Here is a 19,874-nt window from a genome sequence, read left to right as displayed (position 1 = left end):
CTAGAATTAAACCCCCCAACTTTTACTGGTTTCTTTTGTGCTACATACTTGAAAAACAAAAAAGCAAACCTACTGGTTTATCCTTGTGAGTGTCTTCATTATTATTTCCTGTGCTGTCACTGGAGGATGCCACGCTCATTAAGTGCTCGTGTGAACCATTGCTCCCTAGACTTCCATACCCACTGGATCCACTGTTGTGTACAGGCTGTTAACACCAAAAACAAATATATATACACACATACACATGTATCTCAGCACACTAGCTTTCAACAAAACTGAAGCTGTTACTAGTAATTCCATGTGAGGCAAAAAGGTTTTACATTAGTAGGGTTTTTTGTTTGTTTGTTTTTGTTTTGTTTTGTTTTTTTGTGAAGACTCCATAGCTGCATGAAATCCTTAAAATACCAACTGGAGCTTTAACATACTTCAGTACATCTCATCTGGTAATCATGAGTGTAAGTAATCTCCAGGACTGTAGCCAGGAATTCCAGTACAGTAGCAGACAGCTAAACAAAACGTCACACATAGATAAAAGTCCTTTCTCCAGCAGGAAATGAACAGGGTAACATCAAAGCACAGGCTGTACCTGCAATAACAGCCGATATATTTGCTCAGTGATTTCCTGAACACTGGGATGAAGGATTCTGTCCTCTGTATAGTTGGGAGCAGCAAAGACATCTTCATTTAAGGGACCCCTGTACAAACCAAACATATCCCAGCTCATTACAAACACAAGTACTTGAATCACAGAGAGATCACTTCTTCAATTTACCATCTATATATAGTAAACAAAATCTGATACTTATTCTATTGCATCTACAACCTCTGAATCTGATAAAATATATACCCTTATTCACTTTGAACATGATTTCCCTCTTCTGAAGCAAGTCTTGACAGTACTGATATAATTTGAAGGACTTCAAATTTCTTTTTAAAGCAGTTACCACATCACAAACCCCAAATTTAAAAAGGAAGCAATTTGCATGTGTATTTTTTTTTTCCTAACCTCTGAAAATCCCATATTTCTTTCTTAAGAATCACTATGTAAAGCCAAGGGGAAGGAAAATAAAAACAAATTTTAAAACCCCTGGAATGTCCCAACAGTTTATTTACTTACGTCCTAACTTTGTGTCTTCCAATAATAAACGAAACTTTTCGACTCCAAGGGTTGATGAAACTGGACCAGCTAGTGTCCATGGTTATATAGTCTCCATTTCTCGTGCAAAACCTGATTGGTGAATAGTCAAAAGGCTGTCCTCCATACTGCAGTACTGTAACAAACAAATCAAAAAGAAATTTCAGATTAATAGCTAGAATTCTAATTTCAGATTAAAAATTAATCTACTTAATGACTCAGGATTTTATCATTAATTGCAAAGAAGGAAGGTGATATCTGAAGGAATGTAGGTTTAGAAATGCTGGCCTTCTAGAATAAAGGACTATGTCAAGAAAAAAACCTTCAGAATGCAACAAGTGAAACATGACGAAAGAAGCAGCTGTATATTCTCAAATTTTAACAAATAAACATTGCCAGAATGGCTCTTTTCTTCTCTGTGAAATAAGACTATTATTTAAAGTATGACAAATTCTATTATAGCATGCTCAAGAAAATTTTCTTTATGTAGAAATATTTACAGCCAATTTGTTTACAGCAGACACATGCATCCCATCAAACACAGAATTAAGTGATTTCTCATTTTCATCCATCTGCAGTAAGAATCCAGTTGTAAAAGATTCAGTGTTTACTTGCAGAAAAATTCATAGTCTTAATTTTCACCCCCTACTTGCTAAGGGTCTTTGTAGTCATTATTGCTAACTTGTAGAAAAAAAAAAAAAAATTCTGCCAGAGTAAGAGTTTCCATACTTTTTTTGTGAATTGCTAGCATTAAGGGTCTGTCATTTGGATGAAGATGCACCAAGACTGGCGTTCCTATTAAGTCCTGAGGTAGGTATCCCAACAGAGGTACTGCTCTGGAGAAAGAGAAACAAAGGAAAAATAAATCAAGTGGAATAAATAAATATTTAATCTTTCAAACGTTTACATTTCTATTGCTCTTTGTCCTATAAAAAGAATAACTAAGTTTAAAACTGGGGAAACAGCAGTGCCTAAATAACAGCAGTAGTACTCTTTGAGCAAGGCAGGTTTTGTTTGTTTTGTAAAGCTACAAAGAAACCTTGAATCAACCACCCCACAGACAACGTGATCAGACCAAGCCAAGTCTGCTACAGCAGTTCTCCCTTTCCTATGCTGCCTAGTTCTAGCAGATAAATACTTACCCTAATTTTAAAAGAGCATTAATAAAGCTTAATCTTGTAAAAATCTCATGAAGGTAAACAGTACTCCAATCCATGGGCTGCAAGCCAGCTAAGGATCACAGGATTACTATAACTGAACTAGCAACAGGGCAGTTAACTAGGACTTAAGAAAACTTTCTCACAGGCAGGTTAAGAGTTCAACTCATAAAGGAGCTGGCAAGGAAACAAGCTTATTAATTAAAACAAAGAATTAAAAGCTACATTACTGAATTCCTGCACATTATCAACAACCACTTCTAATCATGTGAACAACTCATTTATGGGATGAAGTAATTTTCACTGATCACTTAAAATGTTCATATTAAGGAGAAAGAGTGAAAGTTCACAAATGTCTATTTGTTCCTTATCCTGAAAGCTAACCATCAAAAATGTGCTTTTGAAAAAAAAATACATGAAGTCAATACTTCTCAGTAACACTTAAGATCTTGCCAGATGCCACCAATAACCCACTGGATTTAGATCAGCTCCCCAAAACATCAAACATACCCTTGTGGCAAAGAGGCAGAGATATTCAGAAAGAAATCCTTCTGAGGGCCACCAAAATGATCAAGGGATCAGAGCACCTCTCATATGAAGACAAGCTGAGGGAGTTGGGGCTGTTCAGCCTAGAGAAGAGAAGGCTCTGGGGGGACTTTACTGTGATCTTCCAGTACCTGAAGGGGTCCTACATGAAAGCAGGGGAAAGTCTATTCAAAAGGGTTTCTAACGATAGGACACGGAGCAATGGTTTTAAACTAGGAAAGGATAGATTTAGACTGGATATTAGAAAATTTTAATATAAGAGTAATAGATCATTGGAATGGACTGCCCAGAGAGGTGCTGGAGGCCCCAGCCCTGGAGTCATTCAAGGTTAGGCTTGATAGGGCCCTGGGCAACTTGACCTAAGGTCCTGCTTGTGTATGGTGGTTGGACCACATGACCTCTAGAGGTCCCTTCCAGACTAAAACATTCTGGGATTCTAAATTAAGATAGCAACTAATGCCTTATAGTTGAAAAAGTTAGTTACGTAATGAATCTTAAAAGCTCATGGATGATCTAAAGCAGCAAATTTACAAAGCTGAAACTGGCATGAAACTACTATCAAATATTTTGACACATGGACATTCAAGGATGCTACCAAGTTTGAAGTATACAAGAAAAGCTATGCTGTTAGAAGAATTTAAAATACTAACCCACTCTAAATGACTTCAGTTAAGACTTCATCAAATAACATGGTAAGAAGTAGAAGAAAACAAGTTTTTGTTCTGTACTGTTCCTATTTTTGCCACCTGCTTTATGAAAGCCTGGCAAACTACGTTAGTTTGCGCTGTGACAGAACCCCTACCCTAAAAGGGATCAAATTTTGACCTCTTATTAATCTACTCATAATGAAAATTATGCAAATTGTCACTTTTGTCCAAAAAACCCATTCCCTATGTATTTTTATACTGTTATAGAGATGACTAGAAGAGTCAGGGATCTAGAAGATAAAGCAAATAAGCATAGATTGAGCTGGGCTCGCCTGTTCTGATGAAAGGAGGCTAAGGGATGATCCAGGAGCTTCCCACCACTACTGGAAAGAGGGGTTACAAAGATGGAGTTAAGTTTTCTTGCTGTTGCCAGACAATAAAAATACTGGCAATGGCCCCAGACTGCAATCTAGAAAACTTATGCTGGATGCTAAAGAAAGTTTAACAGAGTGAGTAGTGCAACACAGAACAGTTCCCCACAGACATTGTGTAATCTCTGTCCTTGGAGGCTTTCAGGCGTTATTGAGACAAGGTCGCTGCTGACCTCACTTAGAGCTGGGCAACAGTTTAAGCAGAAGTATGGAACAGAGCCCTCCAGCAGTCCCTTCCACCAGTGTTTTTGTGATGGTATAATTTTGTATTAGAGAATATTTAATTTATTATCTACTAGAGGCAGTACCTTGCATCATTATGCTTCCTCACAATGAATAACTAAAAGTAATTAAGAGTTCAAGTTAGTAAACTAATTCTATGAATGCAAATGCACATAGGGCATACAAACATTTGATGAGAAGAGGCAGCAAGCTTAGTTTTTGTTTTATAGAATGACATTTAAAGTGTCAAAACAATATGAATAAGAAATCTCTTTAGAGCAAGTTAAATAGTAAATTAATTTAAAGCAGTTTCCTAAGATCCCTCCACTGTGAACTACATGGTAACTCCCTACATCCATCACACACATCAGGTATCACAAACATTTCAAAGACAAATGTATACAGAAATGATCCATCTAATGTCAGGAAAATATTTCTTTTTACTTAATATATTCGGTGCAGATACACTTGCAGAGATAGTACAAGCAAGCATTCTTCCAACCCATGAATAAACATTACAGAATTAACTTTATTTTATGCAAGTCAGGCAATGGTTTCAGCATTATATTAACAGCAATTTGCACTTGACAGCAGGTGTTGAGTTGTATATTTTAAAATACCAGACTCCACTGCCTCTAAGAATCTATTGTTTTGTGCATTCCAACTAACTCTGGAGACCTTAAGAGTAACAAAATGCATATGCATGTCTTGGTAAACATTTGTCTGGCTGCCAATGCTCTCAGGAGTTAATTAAAAGCAAAATCAGCCACAGCAAAAGTCCTAATATCAGACCAAGATGTAATCAACCCTCTCTGGGAGTATTCAAAAATGGTATTTGAGAATAAATGGTACTACCACCTAACAGGAAAGATCCTTCCATAGTAGCCATAGGGAAGGGATTTACTGCACTCCCTACACCCAAGCCCAAGAATAAGGGCAAGGCTCTCCATTTAGTAATATTGCCACTTGTGTTAAGTGACTACTGGAAATAAAAGGGCTCAGGGTGCATGGAGGAAGGGAAGCTTTACATTGTGCCATTGGCTTATTTGAAAAAAAACAAACCCACCCTGCAAACCTGCTGTTGGCTTGGAGCATTAGTGGGAATGAGGAAGAGAAAGATTCATGAAGAGGACAGAACTATATTGGACAAAGTAGCTCTTTTGTCAGCTTAAGTTATTTAGAGAGACCATATAAATGGAAAAAACAGTTTTGTCATCATTATATTGTCTTCTATCCTGTAGGAACTCTTCACACTAAGCTGCAATGTCTGCAAAAGTTAGCCAAAACCAGATGTACCTTAAAATGCAAAGTTATCCTCACTGATTAGCCACTGTCTTCTTTTAGAGTAATCTCCAATAGCTACCTTCCAAAATTCTTGTTAAATCAAAATCGTGTGTGCTGCAGTGATACTGACATGTCTTGTGAGACAATTTACCAGCAGAGAGACAAGAGAAACTGTAATATTTACCTTGACCCCAGCTTAGCCAAACTTCCCAGTAACCTCCTTTCCCCCAATCTCACTCTTCTGCTGCAGTTAAAGATTTTGCCAAGAACAAAGTATTTCTTCAGAAACAAGAAGATTGCTGCCCAAAAGATACCACAAAAATCCCAAATGGTCCATTATACTGCTACTATCTGTAGATACCCTCCTCATCTAGAGTTACAAAGAAAATTTTAGCATTCTTAAAATGCTTAAAAACAAGAGAAGGGGAAAATCTCAGAAGTCAGATGCTACTACTGCAACCAACTTAGTTTTCAATAAGGAGAAGAAAAAAAAAATTCAAAATATAATCCCACATACAGCACATCAGAAATCATCATGAAGAAAATATCAAGTAAAGCAAGAGAAGAAGAAAAAGAAAAGGAAAAAGTGGCCTATGTTTTCAACTCAGAAGCAATGAATTGTCAAGTCAAGTCTTCAAAACAGTACAATATTCCAAAGCTCAAAAGCTTGTTGAGATGACAATCTCCTACTCAGCCAAGTACGCTCCTAATTCTGAAAAAGTATCTTTTGTTGTTTTCAGAGACCTCACATTTCTACCACGTAAACATTCTTTGAAAAGCCCAGACAAAAGCAATCCAGAAAACTCAAGGAAAGCTTGGTTTACATCTCAGTTTCTGAGCCTCTGTGTATGCCTTAAGAACACAGGTGGCATATTTGGTTCTACTCCAAAACATGAATACTTATCTAATCAGCCTTCCTGATTCTCAAAGGAACGTGAAGTCTTGGTCAGTAGAATCTGAGCATTTTTGTAGACAGACAACTGCAAGAACTATGAGGACTGTAGTTTGAATTAAGAATGCAGATTATTTGAATCTTATTTTTAATAGCTAATGCCACATTTACAAGACACCTCTAGTTCTATCTGGGCCAGCAGAAAGTGACAGCAACAGATTGTTTCACTTGAACTTAAAAAAACCCTACCAACTCAAAATCTCATACATGTGATGGCTGATAGCCCAGGAATTTTCCTGACCATGGGTTTCATTAATTGAATTTATATCCAGATCTGTCCTAGACAGAAGGAAAATGGAGGAACAACTTGTTAGCAGGCAAGCAGTTTTCCATTTAAATACCACAGTGTAGTGTGTTTCCATGCTTAGTGAAAACGGGGGGATGTACTTTTCTAGGGTTAAACACCCTTTAGAAGTCACAATTTTTAAACTCACACAGGCGACTTAAATCCTAAAAAATTGTGAAGATACTGGATAGCTTGCAAATTGAGAATATTTTTCTTCTAAGTTACCTTTCATCTACATCCTGGAACAAACAGGTCGGTGTGTGCGTAGTTGTAAAAATTCTTTTGTCAGGAGGAATTCTGGGTGCTGAGAGAAAAATAAAAGCAGGTTAATAAGTGGGGGTTTTGGCATACATAAAATACTTGAAGCTACATATTTCTATTAAATATTGAGTAGAGTCTAAAAGTCTGAATAAGAGCATACAGGAAAGAAGCTTTCTAGCTCACCGCCTCTCAGCAAGGAAAAGGAACAGAACCAATTATCTTTCGTCCTAATAAAACTTGAGATGACTGGCAGTAACTCAGAACTGCCTTTTCAGACTGAAATTCAGTCGTGCTACACCTCATGAGAATTCCTGTAGCAGAACACAGAACAGTTCTTATTTTCAGAAAACCAAACTAGTCTTTGTGCATTCAAAGGATTACCTTCATAACCAGAATGTACTTTCTCTGCAAGCAACACACAGCAAAGCTGGTCCTCTGCTACTTCTGGATCCTGCACTTTGATAAGGTAAGGAGTCATCCGGAACGGGTGATAGCAAATCTCATTTTCACGCTCCTTTCCCGCACTGATAATTAAACAGAGTTAATTATTTCAACAGATTCATCTTACACTAAACAAACTTTTAATTTATCTATTGTAATTGCCTCATGACACAAGGACTTCATGATAGCTCCTAAAACAGCATCCAAGAACTTAACTTGTGGGTTTTTTTTTCCTCTTTGATAGAAGAGAAGCTAATTCTGACAGCATCTCTTGCATACCTACTGCAATAAATGATATACTGCCCTCTATACTGCCTGAAATAATAAGATCCACAATTGCTTTAAATGGAAGTTTGGTGGAAAAAAAAAACCCCAATGACACCTCCTATGATAGACTACGTTTTGTGGATCAAATAATCTTAAATTTGTGACATTATACCCTTCAGAGCTATATTTTAAAAAGACTGCTGTATCCCCTCAGTTAATAAGTCATTCTTGTAATCAACATTTAAAATAAACAAAGACTAAGAAATTCTTGCCTATAAAAACAGTTATTTACTTAAGAATCCAAAGTAATTAAAACAACATTTGTTTACACAATGATAAATATATATAACAGCTTAATAAAACTAATGCTTTTGGAACCAATGTTAGTTGGACAAAAAAAAAAAAAGTCTACAGTGACACCAGCAGCACTTCCACAGTACATTCAATCCAAGGCTCCGGAGCAGCACATGGTCTCCCATTTGTTAAAGTTTTGTCATATTTTAATGATAATTATTTATTTACTCCAGAAGTACTAAGATCCACAATGTTTGGTTTCAGAAATGCTACCAGAGAGATACTAAGCAGCAAGAAATCAAATGCCACAAGAAAAAAAACAGAGAATAAGTTACCAGTATTTCCTAAATATAAGAAACTACATGGAGTGGGGGCAGGAAAAGAAGGCAGAAAAGCAAAACCAAAACTAACTGTCTCATCTAGTAACTGTAAAAGTGACAAATCAAGTTACCCTCATGTATCTCTCTCTACAGGACACTTGAGATAAATTTAAGATTAGACATTAATCTTCTAAAAATGAAAGACTCTGTAGCAGGTGCTGAAGAGAACAGGTGAGTTAACATGCATTGAAGACTTTCCATAGCAGTAGGACAGCATGATCAGCTTCCTTCGTGGTGCAAAGGTCAATATTCACACTGATTAAATCTAAGATGCAACTTCCTGAAATCTTTTTGCAGTTTTCTCTGGAGATTCTGGGAGTTAATCAACTAGAGGACATGCACGTTTTTGCCTTATGTTCACATTATGGAGAAGTAAGGATCTTAGAGACCATAGATTCTTACAGAAGTCAAATATTTTGTAATGCATGGTTTCACAGGCTAACACTAAGATTTAGAATGTTGTCGTCTTACCTGATGCGACAGAAAAAGGATTTCTCTTCCATGCAGTCCTGGGTGGAAGACTCTAGAAATATTAAATGTATTTCATGACAAGTTACAAATTATGATAACCATGGTATTTAAAACAAGTATTTTTCCTTAAGTGATAAAGGCTGAATTCTTTTAAAAAAGTTTACATTCCCTCAAGTTTCTGTATGTTTGTTAAACTATGTATTTTATAAGCAACTAAATCTGCACACCACTCAGATTCCAAGGCTGGTGTGTGAAACACATATGCTTGCTCAGTAAGCCTTTTGCCAAAACTGTATCTAAATGGTTCTCCCATTTGCCCCGTTTACTCTTATCAGCTTTTCCACTGTAGTGTTGACCAAAAATGTTCGGTTATATGGGACCCAAAATTTGACCTTTTTACTAGAAGGGCACTAAGACAGATAGATCATCAAATCCACCTCGCCTCCCTCAAAAAGTATGTTTTTCATTAGGGCTCCCTCCCACCTTTTAAGCCCACCAGAGATACTTTTCCAGAGTTGCCACAGATTGATTTTCAAGGCAAGCTCGGTCCTTCTAAGGCCTCAGTGTGCAATAGTTTTTGATGTTATCAACTGCGGCAGCTGATACACAGGATAGCGTGCATAGTTCTGCTTACTGCAGTTTTGACATTTGAAGCTACACACAAATAATAAAACTACAGAAAACATCTCAAAAAAAGCATAACAATAATATCTGTAATTAGGATCACATGGTCAGAATTCCCCACTGACCCTGTTTAGTATACATTTATTGCTAATTGTTCTTTTCAAATTAAACATGGTTTACACTCTGACTTAACAGACCTAGTATACAATTAGTTTCAAATATTTACAGCAGACCTTGAATTTCAAGTGTTTGTTTAAAATAGTTGGCAGTTATTTCTCAACTCCTAACAGCCATAGCTACAGCAGTAAAACAATCCTCCCACAAAAATAATCAAGTGCCCCAAGACATCTGATCCTTCACCATCAGTATGCCTAACATCATTTTATATGGCTAAAAGAACAGAGATACAATTACACTTGATGAATGCACAGTGATGGTAGCTGAAGTACATCCTTCTACACTGTGATCAAGGTGTAGTATTAATTCGTAACCATTGCAGAAGGAAGGGGGAAGAATGTTATGGAACAGTTTGCGCTGGAAGGGACTTTTAAAGGTCATCTAGTCCAAGCCCCCTGCAGTGAGCAGGGGCATCATCAACTAGAGCATGTTGCTCGCAGCCCTATCCAACATGACCTTTGAATGCTGCCAGGCATGAGGCTTCCACCACCTCTCTGGGCAACCTGTGCTAGTGCTTCACCACTAATGCATTTTTTAGTGTAAAAAAATTTCTTCCTTATACCTAGTCTAAATCTCTACCTACCACCCTTGTCCTCGTGCAACAGGCCCTTGATTACCCCTCGATATATGACGAAGAAAAATTTTAATGAAAAACAGTGGTCATTTGAGTGCTTTTGAGAGTGGAAAGCAAACCCACTATTCCACATGAATACCTAGTTTATTTTCATTCATTATTTGGATAAGAAGGGCACAAGAACCAATAAACAATGACATTCAGTAGACTTTTAGCCAAGAGATAAGCCCTGCCAATTTATCACAGCATATTATATGTCTAGTGTTTTTTAGAGATATTCTAGTAAGGAATCTGTGTTATACCCTCAAGAACTGAAGGATAAAGGATATTAAAATCAGTTCAAGTATTTGCATGACTGAAAAAAGGTCCTGAGAAATATCTGCTGTTGGGACCACTCACCAGCTCTACTGCAAATATTCCATGATGGTAATCTGTACGGGGTAGTAGAAGTGTAGAACACACTGACATCCTGAGGTGCCAAGAACTCCACAAATTTGGCATTTTTAAAATAACCCCTCTTACAGCGGAGAATAGAAGCTGCTTGATCAGAGATGTACAAAATTTTCCCAGTAATCAAAGAAACAGCTACAGCAAACATATCCTAAAAACAAAAATCTTGAGTTACTTTGACAATTTAAAACATTCTTCAACACAGTATTTCATATAAAAATACTTAAGATATAAAAGCATTAATAAGTTCCAAAGAAAAATTAAGGGTATTGTGTTAAACTGCATCTGCTTAGGGAGCAATAAAACTCACCTGCCTAGGAAGGAGACACAGAGTACACTTTTTGAACTGTGCAATAAGACACTAGGTTTCTTACTCCATTACAAGCCCTAAATATCAATGCCTAAAATTTTATGATGCAGAATGAATTTGCAAATTAAGAAGTAAAAAGCTTCCACCTATAAAACTGCACACTTTCCTTGTGCTTGTTACAGGCATACTTTACATTTGAAATTTAACTGTTTTGTGAATGGCTTACTTGCTTGTCCATCCACTGCAAAATGAAAAGGAAGTCCTCTAAACCCCTTGGTAAATTAATGAGTAGACAGGTATTAAAAAAGGTGCCACGTAACAATATACACACTTCAGTTGTATCCTTTCACATTATCTTCTTCTGGACAAAAAAAGAGCTTCCTGCATTAGAGCACTTACCTTTAGTGCTCTACTGCCAACGCTATACACAAAAACTTACGAGCTGTCGTCAGCACACCAGTTTCACAAGCCCAAATGCTTCAAAGCAATTGAACCATGTTTATGATATCTGGCTGATGCTCTCAGTTGCACTCTAGACTTTCTATTTATTTTCCCTCATGGGCAACCTTTACTTTTTGTAGATACAACAAAACCCACCTACTTCATCAAGCTATGGAACATGCCCTACCAGGCCATTGTTTTATTGATTTCAGAACTTCATACAGTCAGGCAGAGGCGAAAGAAAAAGAAAAAATAGCGGAGGGCAGTCTAATAAATTTAGATGCAAATACTTTTTGAAGACTCCACAATATAAGCTTAAATTATATCAAAAAAATACTAATTAAAAAAAAATCAGACTATCATTTTACTGCTAAAAACTATATTGATTGTGACAGCTGTTCTCATCTGGATGAGAAGACAGCATCTATCACTGGATTATGCAGTAAGCCTGTACCAGTTGCAAAGGCTAGACAATTACCACAGAAGAGAACAGAACACAGGGATTCCAACTCTTTCATCACTTTTCAGTCACACCAACACAAAGAACTGCTGAAACATCAAATAAACCCTACTGATAAGGATAAGCTGAAATGATTCACTGTGTGTTTGACTAAAATTTGGAAAGAGTTACTCTCCAACTTCAGTAGGTCTTCTACAAGGACAACTAATGATGTCTCATGTGCACTGTATTACACAGATCTTGAGGTGTGTCACACCATCATCTCTAAGCACAAGGTACAGTTCAGAGGACCAAGGAGTTTAGACTACTAACTTCCCACCTAACTGACAGGAAAAAAAAAAGCAGCACCTTAGATCAAGATGCTATTGGCACAGTCTGAAAAGTCTGAGAGTTTCTACTTCCCCTGAAATGCAAAAGCAAACTTCTTCAGCTTACTGGCCTAGCTACCAACTCTTACCTTGTGGAAAAAAAATATAAAAAATTTCTTGAGAATTCCAGTTCCAGAAAACATTTTTAATACTCTCTGTAGACTTGGGTCACCATACTCACTGCATTTTTCATGATGTATTCTGAGGTTATAGTCTCCACTTCTTCCACCGTGTAAGATGACACATTGAGTCCAGCAGGCTGGGATTCATTAATCATCAACAGTTGGTAATATTCCTCATTGGCTGAATGAGAAGATGAAACAACTTATAGTCAGAATAAAAAAAAATCTCATCACTAAACATCCAGCCTGGACATCATAAACAGCTAAATTTTTTTTTGCATAAGCAAAGAATAGGCAGTGGGGAAATTTAGGTACTACTTCAGATTAGTTTTCCCTCGTTAGAGCCTCCTCCTCCTCCTCCGTAACCCAAATAAATTTACCCATCTTAGATACCCGTACATATTTCAGTCTGACAATTCAAATAGTATGAAATTGTCAATTGCTTTCAATTTAATTTTCTAACTCAACAAAACGCAGTAAAATATCAAGCATCTGCTTTAACTCCCAAAGAAACACAAGTTAACAGAGCCAACAAATGGAACACCATGTAAACACCTGTCTGGAGAGGTTTTCAAACATAATAAACAGCTTTACCCAGAGAACCACATTCATAGTCCCATTTTAAATGTTTCGTACTACCTAGATAATGCCAGCCTAGGTAACATCACACTCAATTACCTTTAACTTGCTTAATGCTTTTAAGGGCATACTTCAACGTTGTTAGGACACTAGATTTGCCTTTAATTCTCTTCTCAGAAGGAAGGTGAGCTTTCAGCTCTTGTAATGTTTTCAGCAGCTCCTTTTGTGTTTTGGCTTTAGTGGACTGCTCACTACTGCAAGATTAAAGACAAAAAATAAAACGTCACTGGAGTGCCTGAAGTGACACACCATCCTCATAGAAGCCCAAATATACTCTGACACTTGTCATGTACCTAAATTTGTAAAACTAGCCACATTAACTTTTCCAGTACTTAGTATCAACATTCAGAACTTACAATAGTTCTTAAATTAGCTAGAATCATTTAAAATGAAAGATTTACCACCACCTGAAGTCTTATTGTAAAATGTACTCTTTATGTGCAACAATACATATACCCAAGCACCAGAAAACTTTTTTTTTTGCCAGTCTCCCTCCTCCCTTTTTAGTGGTATTTTCCTTAGTTCCTTTCAAATTCAAACTCATAGAAATGTTCATGGACTTCAAAGGAGAGAAGCAGGAGGTCCATTCAAGTCTTCACCTCCTGTTCGAGCAGGTTCTCATAAGAAAGGTCCCTGAAAAGGGAATGGCAGTGGGAGAGCATCAAGTTAAAACAAATGGAGAAATCCTTGGAACAACGTATCCCAGTTAAGCATGGCAATACATTAAATAAGATAAGGAAACTTGACTAAATATGTGGGGTAAAGAAGCAGAGGAGGTTGGAGACAGAAACTGCATTCACATTTCTCAGGTGCATGTTCAGAAGTGCTGTCTCAGAATATAAGGTCAAACTACAGAGATTATCAGAGATTCCTGCCAACGTCAGAAAATTATTGCCTTCCTTTGCAGTTCCTGATATCTCTCCCCATTATCAAGAGGTGCTGAAAAAATCAAAAAGGAATAGAAAAGGAGGGAAGGGAAGGGATGGGGAGGATGACAAAGATGGGTGGCAGGTGGGTAGGAACCAGTCAAAAATGAAAAATCACCTTGTCTTTCTTATTAGAGCAGATTTTAAAAGCTAATCAGTCACAACAATCAAGAGGATTCTAGAGCTTTTTGTAAACCTTCCTGAAAATAAATTCCTTCCCACCAAAAGGAAGGTCTTCTCTTACCACCTGATTGTCATGGCTGGTAGTGTCTAAGAAGTTACCCTGAGAACCACTGTAGAAAGAATAGTCTTGGCAAGTTTACTGCCCTGTCTGAAGTGCTCAGTAAAGTGGTTTCAGCTTCCAGGCAATCTTAAAGAGGATTTCTGACCATTTTTCTGGGAAGTTTGAAAAGTTCTTCAGGTAGATCAATCATCTGACAGGTTCTGGGTGTACTTCACTGAAAATGTTTGGAAAGTGACAAAGCTGGCTCATACTAGAGACTACACATTGTTCTTGCTCACAACACAATGTGCTGTGAGAAACGTAGCTTTCATTTAATCAGTGGTCATTTTGTACCAGGAAATAATGGCAAGGGATAAGACAAAAGAGTATAGTATTCCCTTGGGAAACATTATTTTCATGCTGTATATTAAAATCACATCTACAACATGGCTCGACAGTTTGGATTGATGTAATCAAACAGTGCTTTGTTCATAGAAGAACCCTCTATGCTGACAGTAGGGAAGAGGAAAGAGGGAAAAGATTATGCAATAACCGAGTGTATTGCTGGTTTTGCACTCCGAGAAGGCTTCAGGGGAGTGGCCAGACTCTTTTGCAAGAAAAGAAACCTTTCTAAAGTAGCCTACAGCAGCAGCAAATATAGAAGATGGGCCTCCTTGGAAAATACATTACACAACTTGAAAATGTTATTCCAAATATCAGTAATGTCAGGCCCAGTAGCCAACCACAAGGAAGGCATAACTTGCAGAGGACAAACTAAGCAAGCTGTGTAAAGATAGGATCTAGCTTTATATGGACAGTGAACTGGAAAGGTAACTTCTGATACCAAACCAAGTAGCTGGGTGGTGCCAACATTGAATTCAATGCCCAGTTTTTGAACTGAAGACTAAACCTATACCTTATGAAACTCTTTTAGTCTTCTCTTTAAACATAATTCTATAGATTAGTCTCACATTCCAAAAGATGACCAGATTCTGCTCTGTAACTTTCTAGCACTGTGCCTGACAGCTGGGGAAAACTGGATTCCTATTCATGAACCGAGAGCTATTGATCAAATTTAAAATAAAGAGGTATCAGAAAAACCGTAATAAGTAACTCCCTAAAAACCTTCCAGTGAAGAAAATGGAATCAATGGGAAAGGAAGATGAAGCAATGCCTTTAGTTGATTCTGTTAATCTCTCTGTTCTCTAAGGGACATGAGCTCCAGAACACACTTTCCAATTAAAAATACAGCATGAAACAAGACCTCCAGGTGCCTGCAAGGCAGACACAGAAAATATGTTCAGTGAGCACCAAATGGTGCAAAGGGGTAATTTTGATTTACCACTTCTCTAGGAACTGTATCAGGTGAAAACACTTTCAGGTAGGTATATGTAAGGCAGAGGTCTTAATATCAGTATGATAGCTAGATATCCTTGATCTGCTCGGGATCAGGTTTTGGTCTCCTGATCAGAGGCTGACTTAAAAAAAAAAAACAACGAATACAGTAGGGCACTCTGAAGTGTCCAGATTTGAGCCTTCAATGCCACCAGGTTTCTCAAGTCTATCGGGGTCAGAAGCAGAGTTCATACAGAGGGTTTCCTGCAGCTCATGTTGGTTTATCCTTACAGACTTGAGGCTTGAATCCTGGCGAATGGAACACAGGAGAGGCAGATGATACGGCTGCTGGACATCAGAACACATCCAACACACTGGGTGAATTCTGATGTTAAAACACTACTAGGTTGTCCCCAGACAAGGGCTTCAGACTAAATTCTGAAGAGTAGAAAATTTAAAGAAAAGCTTTAAAAAAAAAAAAAAACAAAACCCCAAACCACTGGAGCTGAAGCAATATTCCAAGTGAACCAGAAAAAATTACAGAGTTAAGCTAACAAATTAAAAAAAAAGTAATATGATTTGAAAGGTTATCACACAATTTGCATGGAACAGCAACAAAAAGCTGTTGCTTTTTTCTTTTCAATGAAGTGGTTAATAGGACATGCTGCTGGTTATGGACAGGAAGAGAATCTAAGATAGTACTTTGTGTACTCCTCCAGGTTTAGCAAAAACAGAACAGAAAAACCAAAACACACCGCTAAGTTTTCAGCATTTAGCATTACATACATGCAAATTGCTGAAAATATATGCACATTAACTTACCTGCATCCACTGCTAGACTGATTGTGTTCAGAGTTTGCAATCATCAGACTAAATGCATTTGAGCTTGAACTAGAATAACGAAAGATAAAAGGAAATTAATATTAGTAAACCTAACAAACAACTTTTAGTTCATTTTAGCTTTACGTTTTCCTATTAATAACTGGCTATCCTAGGAAAAAAAAGAAACTTCAAAAGCTTCTGCCTGGTACAACAAATTGCAGCTACAGCTGTTAGACATTTGTCTAAGAACATTCTTACTGCAGCTTTGTCTGTATACAAAGCTATTATTTAGAAGATTAAAATAGCACAGCTGCATCTTTACACAAAAACAGTTTGACATATTTTGATATACAATTATAAAGTTGGTTTACAAAAAATTATATATGGCTAATTAAACACACGATGAGAAGAAAGATTCAAATGAAGTTGTCCTTGCAAAACTCCAGAGACCTTCTCTTTATGAATTATAACATATTACACAATTTACATCATACAAGAGTTACATCATACAAGAGTACAAGTTAAGTACAACACCAAGCTTCAATCTCAACATACACTTCATATTGTAGATATTATTCTGAAATTAGATTCAAGTGGATAAAGCCTTTAGTGACAAAAATAAGTGATATTTATTCAATATTAGCTACTACCTTTTATGACAGTCTGAAGATTCCATGAGCATTGCTGAATCTTTCCCATTTTCATCCGATTCATGGCCATGAGAATCATGCCCACTTGAGTAGTTTTCATTTGTGTCATTGCCACTGAAGTCATTTCCACTGGATCCACTGCTCATTTCAATATCTTCCTGGAGAACTTCATGAGAGTGTTCAGGCTTCGTCTGAATTTCCGAATCTTCAGCAATCATCTGGCTATGGTTATTGGCAAGTCCAGAATAATCACTCATTTTCTGTTGCTCTTTTAGAGAGAACGATGAAGAAACGTTTTCACTGATACCAGGTTGCTGCTCAGGGTTCTGCTCCTCAGTGCTAGAGTAGAACCCCCTGAACTTGATAGAGTCCATGGGGCACTCATTAGAAACACTGCCAAGATCAAGAGCAAATCAAGCCATATTCAGAATTTTCTCTCTGTACAAGTTGTTTGGAAGTACAGACCCACAAACCTGAGGAGGAAGGAAAAAAAAAAAAAATTATTTCCTTGTTTGTCTTTGCAGACAAACTGAAGTTCTCACTGATGGATGGAATTAAAAGTGGTAAGTGATATTCACAGTTAACATATTCAGCATTTTAACAGCAAAAAGTTTAAGTTAAATATAATTGCAAACTTAATGTTTTACCATGGAAAATACATTTATTTTTTAGTAAGAACACACACAAAAAGAAGTGGAATAAACATGAAAACCTCCTTAAAAGTTCAAACATTCACTTGTTTTCTATTCTCTTATTTAATACTTTACAATTTTACTGCCTGGATTTGGCCAATAGCTATTATTATTGGCAGTCATACCATTCCCCTGGCTTCCAATTTACCTGGATAAATAACAAGATTCCATTCAGACATCAGAGGATTCCTTATTTGGTTTGGAGTTGTTTGGGTTTTTTGTTTGTTTTTTTCAAAAAAACACAGCATCATTTTTCTTTTAAGATCAGTTCTGCCATTTTGACCAATTCTTTATTTCTTTCTTTGTACAACCACCATGTAGGTAGGTAGACTGAATATACAGTAGCAACAGGGAAACCAAGCACACAAACCCACCTATTTATCAACAACAAAAAATTCTAAGCCTGAGACTATTTTATCTACTGATTACCACTAATTCAGGGTAGAAACAAAGTAAAACTCTGCATTTTTTATAAAAGTAAGCTAAAACTGCACAAAGGAAAATCCCTGCTTTTAAAGCAAGTTCTAATGCACCAGGCTTAAAATCAAAATGTATATGGAAGTGAATTAAGAACAGAGTAATACTGAAGTGCCACTGAAGAAGTACTAGAGAGTAGTTCAACTTTATGAATAAAAAAGTTATTTCATCTGACTCATTTCCTTGCCTATTTCAGCAACTCAGGAGACAATAATACTGCAAAACCCTGAACTAAGATTCTCTGAACAATGTAATTCATCATCAGGGAGAAAAAGGTTGTTTATAAAACAACAGAACCATGTTTGTTCCTTCCTCTTTGTTCCTTTAATATAGTCAAGATTACAACTATTGACTAATAAACCTCTGACTGGAATAAAGCCAATTAAAAAGTCTGCAGCTAAGTTTTGCTAATACTAACTGCATTAGCTCTTTTTTAAACACAAATAAATATATATCTTTTTTTCTAGAAAACCTGTAACAGAAAACATTAACAAACATTAATTTAAACCACACTATGATTCAAGTCTACTCCACTTCAAATAAAACCATCAAAACTATTCTCTTAAGCTCCTAATTGCTGTTTTTCCAGACATTTCACATTTACTCTGAATTCTTCAGAAGAGAAATGCTACTTGTCTCCTCTTTTGGTCAAAGTAATATTCAAGATATCTCTTTTCATTTGAAAGAGGAAGTATAGTCTAAGAAGGACATTCATTTAAGCTATCAGTAATGGTATTCAAATATAAATAAGTTTTTTTTTTTCTTTATAAGATTATTCACTGGTACTTTGTTACAGGTAATAATAAAAAACTCCTCTGGCTAGAATAAAATATAGTGGTATTTCATTTCTGCCTGTATTGACTTCAGGTACTCTAATCCAGACTAAACAGGCCTCTTATTATGCCATTGTACTGAACAGGAGTACCCAGACAGTACATTGCACTTCAGTAGCTCTAACAGTTTTTTCTGGCCTGAGTAAGCCACTTCTGTGTTGAAATTACACAGCTGGAACATGCAATAAAAGAATATTCACTACTAGATGAAACTCCAGTGTTATTTCACAATGGCACGTACTCTGGTGGCCAATGATTAACTAGATCAGACAGTTCTCCTTTAATCTCCCCAGTAGATGAAGCTCACACTTTCACTTGCCTTACTTAGCTAGAGATTTTAACGAAGTTCTGTCCCTGTTTAGAGCCCGCTCTCACCACACACGCTCCTAATGAACCTGACTAATGGCTGGTGGTTCCCATGCTACTATCTGCAGGATCACAGCCCGTGCTGAACAATACAGCCACCACTCCTTCTGTCAGAGAGTGACTGCAAAGGGCTCAGGAGAGCGACTACAGGAGGTGGCACTGTGTGGACAGCACATGAGACAAAGCTCCTGTTGCTGTAAAAGTAAGGAGTTTTATAAATATGTTAATCCTTTCTCACCCAGAAATGCTCATACTGTTACCTCAAATATTGCAGAAATAAGACCATCTGTCTAGTTAAGTAACTGAAGCCACTCTCAAGAAGCCATTTCTCATGTGTCACCTGCACCACTGTTTCTCAGAGGGCACTGGGGTTGCCCAGGTCTACAGTGCAGTCACGAGTCAAGGTACTCCAGCAAACCACAGCTAGCCATGGGATGGCTTTTTATGTTCATTGTGAAGGTTAAAGATGACCTTGGAGATCACCTACAGCATTGTGTCCACATCCCATAAATGTCCTACACACATAAAAATTGCACAAATTGTCCCCCTTGTGATTAAAATAAAGCTTTTGCAAAAAAGCACTACAGCATCACCTGAAAAGGAGGTCTGAC

At 37.1% G+C, this 19,874-nt stretch overlaps 1 protein-coding gene across 1 annotated transcript in view; it reads right to left on the bottom strand.

Annotated features, from left to right (window-relative positions):
* The window catches only part of PER2 (period circadian clock 2), a 29,678-nt gene extending 12,409 nt beyond the window's left edge, over positions 1–17,269 (bottom strand). The window contains exons 1-12 of the mRNA XM_008946017.1: positions 16,896–17,269; positions 16,246–16,314; positions 12,979–13,133; positions 12,360–12,481; positions 10,549–10,750; positions 8,775–8,826; positions 7,303–7,445; positions 6,886–6,964; positions 1,865–1,971; positions 1,118–1,271; positions 587–695; positions 74–205 (exon numbers count right to left, since the gene is read on the bottom strand). Coding sequence (XP_008944265.1) covers positions 74–205; positions 587–695; positions 1,118–1,271; positions 1,865–1,971; positions 6,886–6,964; positions 7,303–7,445; positions 8,775–8,826; positions 10,549–10,750; positions 12,360–12,481; positions 12,979–13,133; positions 16,246–16,314; positions 16,896–17,269 — 1,698 coding nt within the window. The remainder of the gene's footprint in view (positions 1–73; positions 206–586; positions 696–1,117; positions 1,272–1,864; positions 1,972–6,885; positions 6,965–7,302; positions 7,446–8,774; positions 8,827–10,548; positions 10,751–12,359; positions 12,482–12,978; positions 13,134–16,245; positions 16,315–16,895) is intronic.
* Positions 17,270–19,874: the final 2,605 nt, after the last annotated feature.

This window comes from Merops nubicus, unplaced genomic scaffold (assembly GCF_000691845.1).
Source record: "Merops nubicus isolate BGI_N331 unplaced genomic scaffold, ASM69184v1 scaffold14098, whole genome shotgun sequence".
NCBI classification, from domain to species: Eukaryota; Metazoa; Chordata; class Aves; order Coraciiformes; family Meropidae; genus Merops; species Merops nubicus.
Note: the sequence above shows the minus strand (reverse complement) of the source record. Positions and strands in the feature narration are given on the sequence as shown.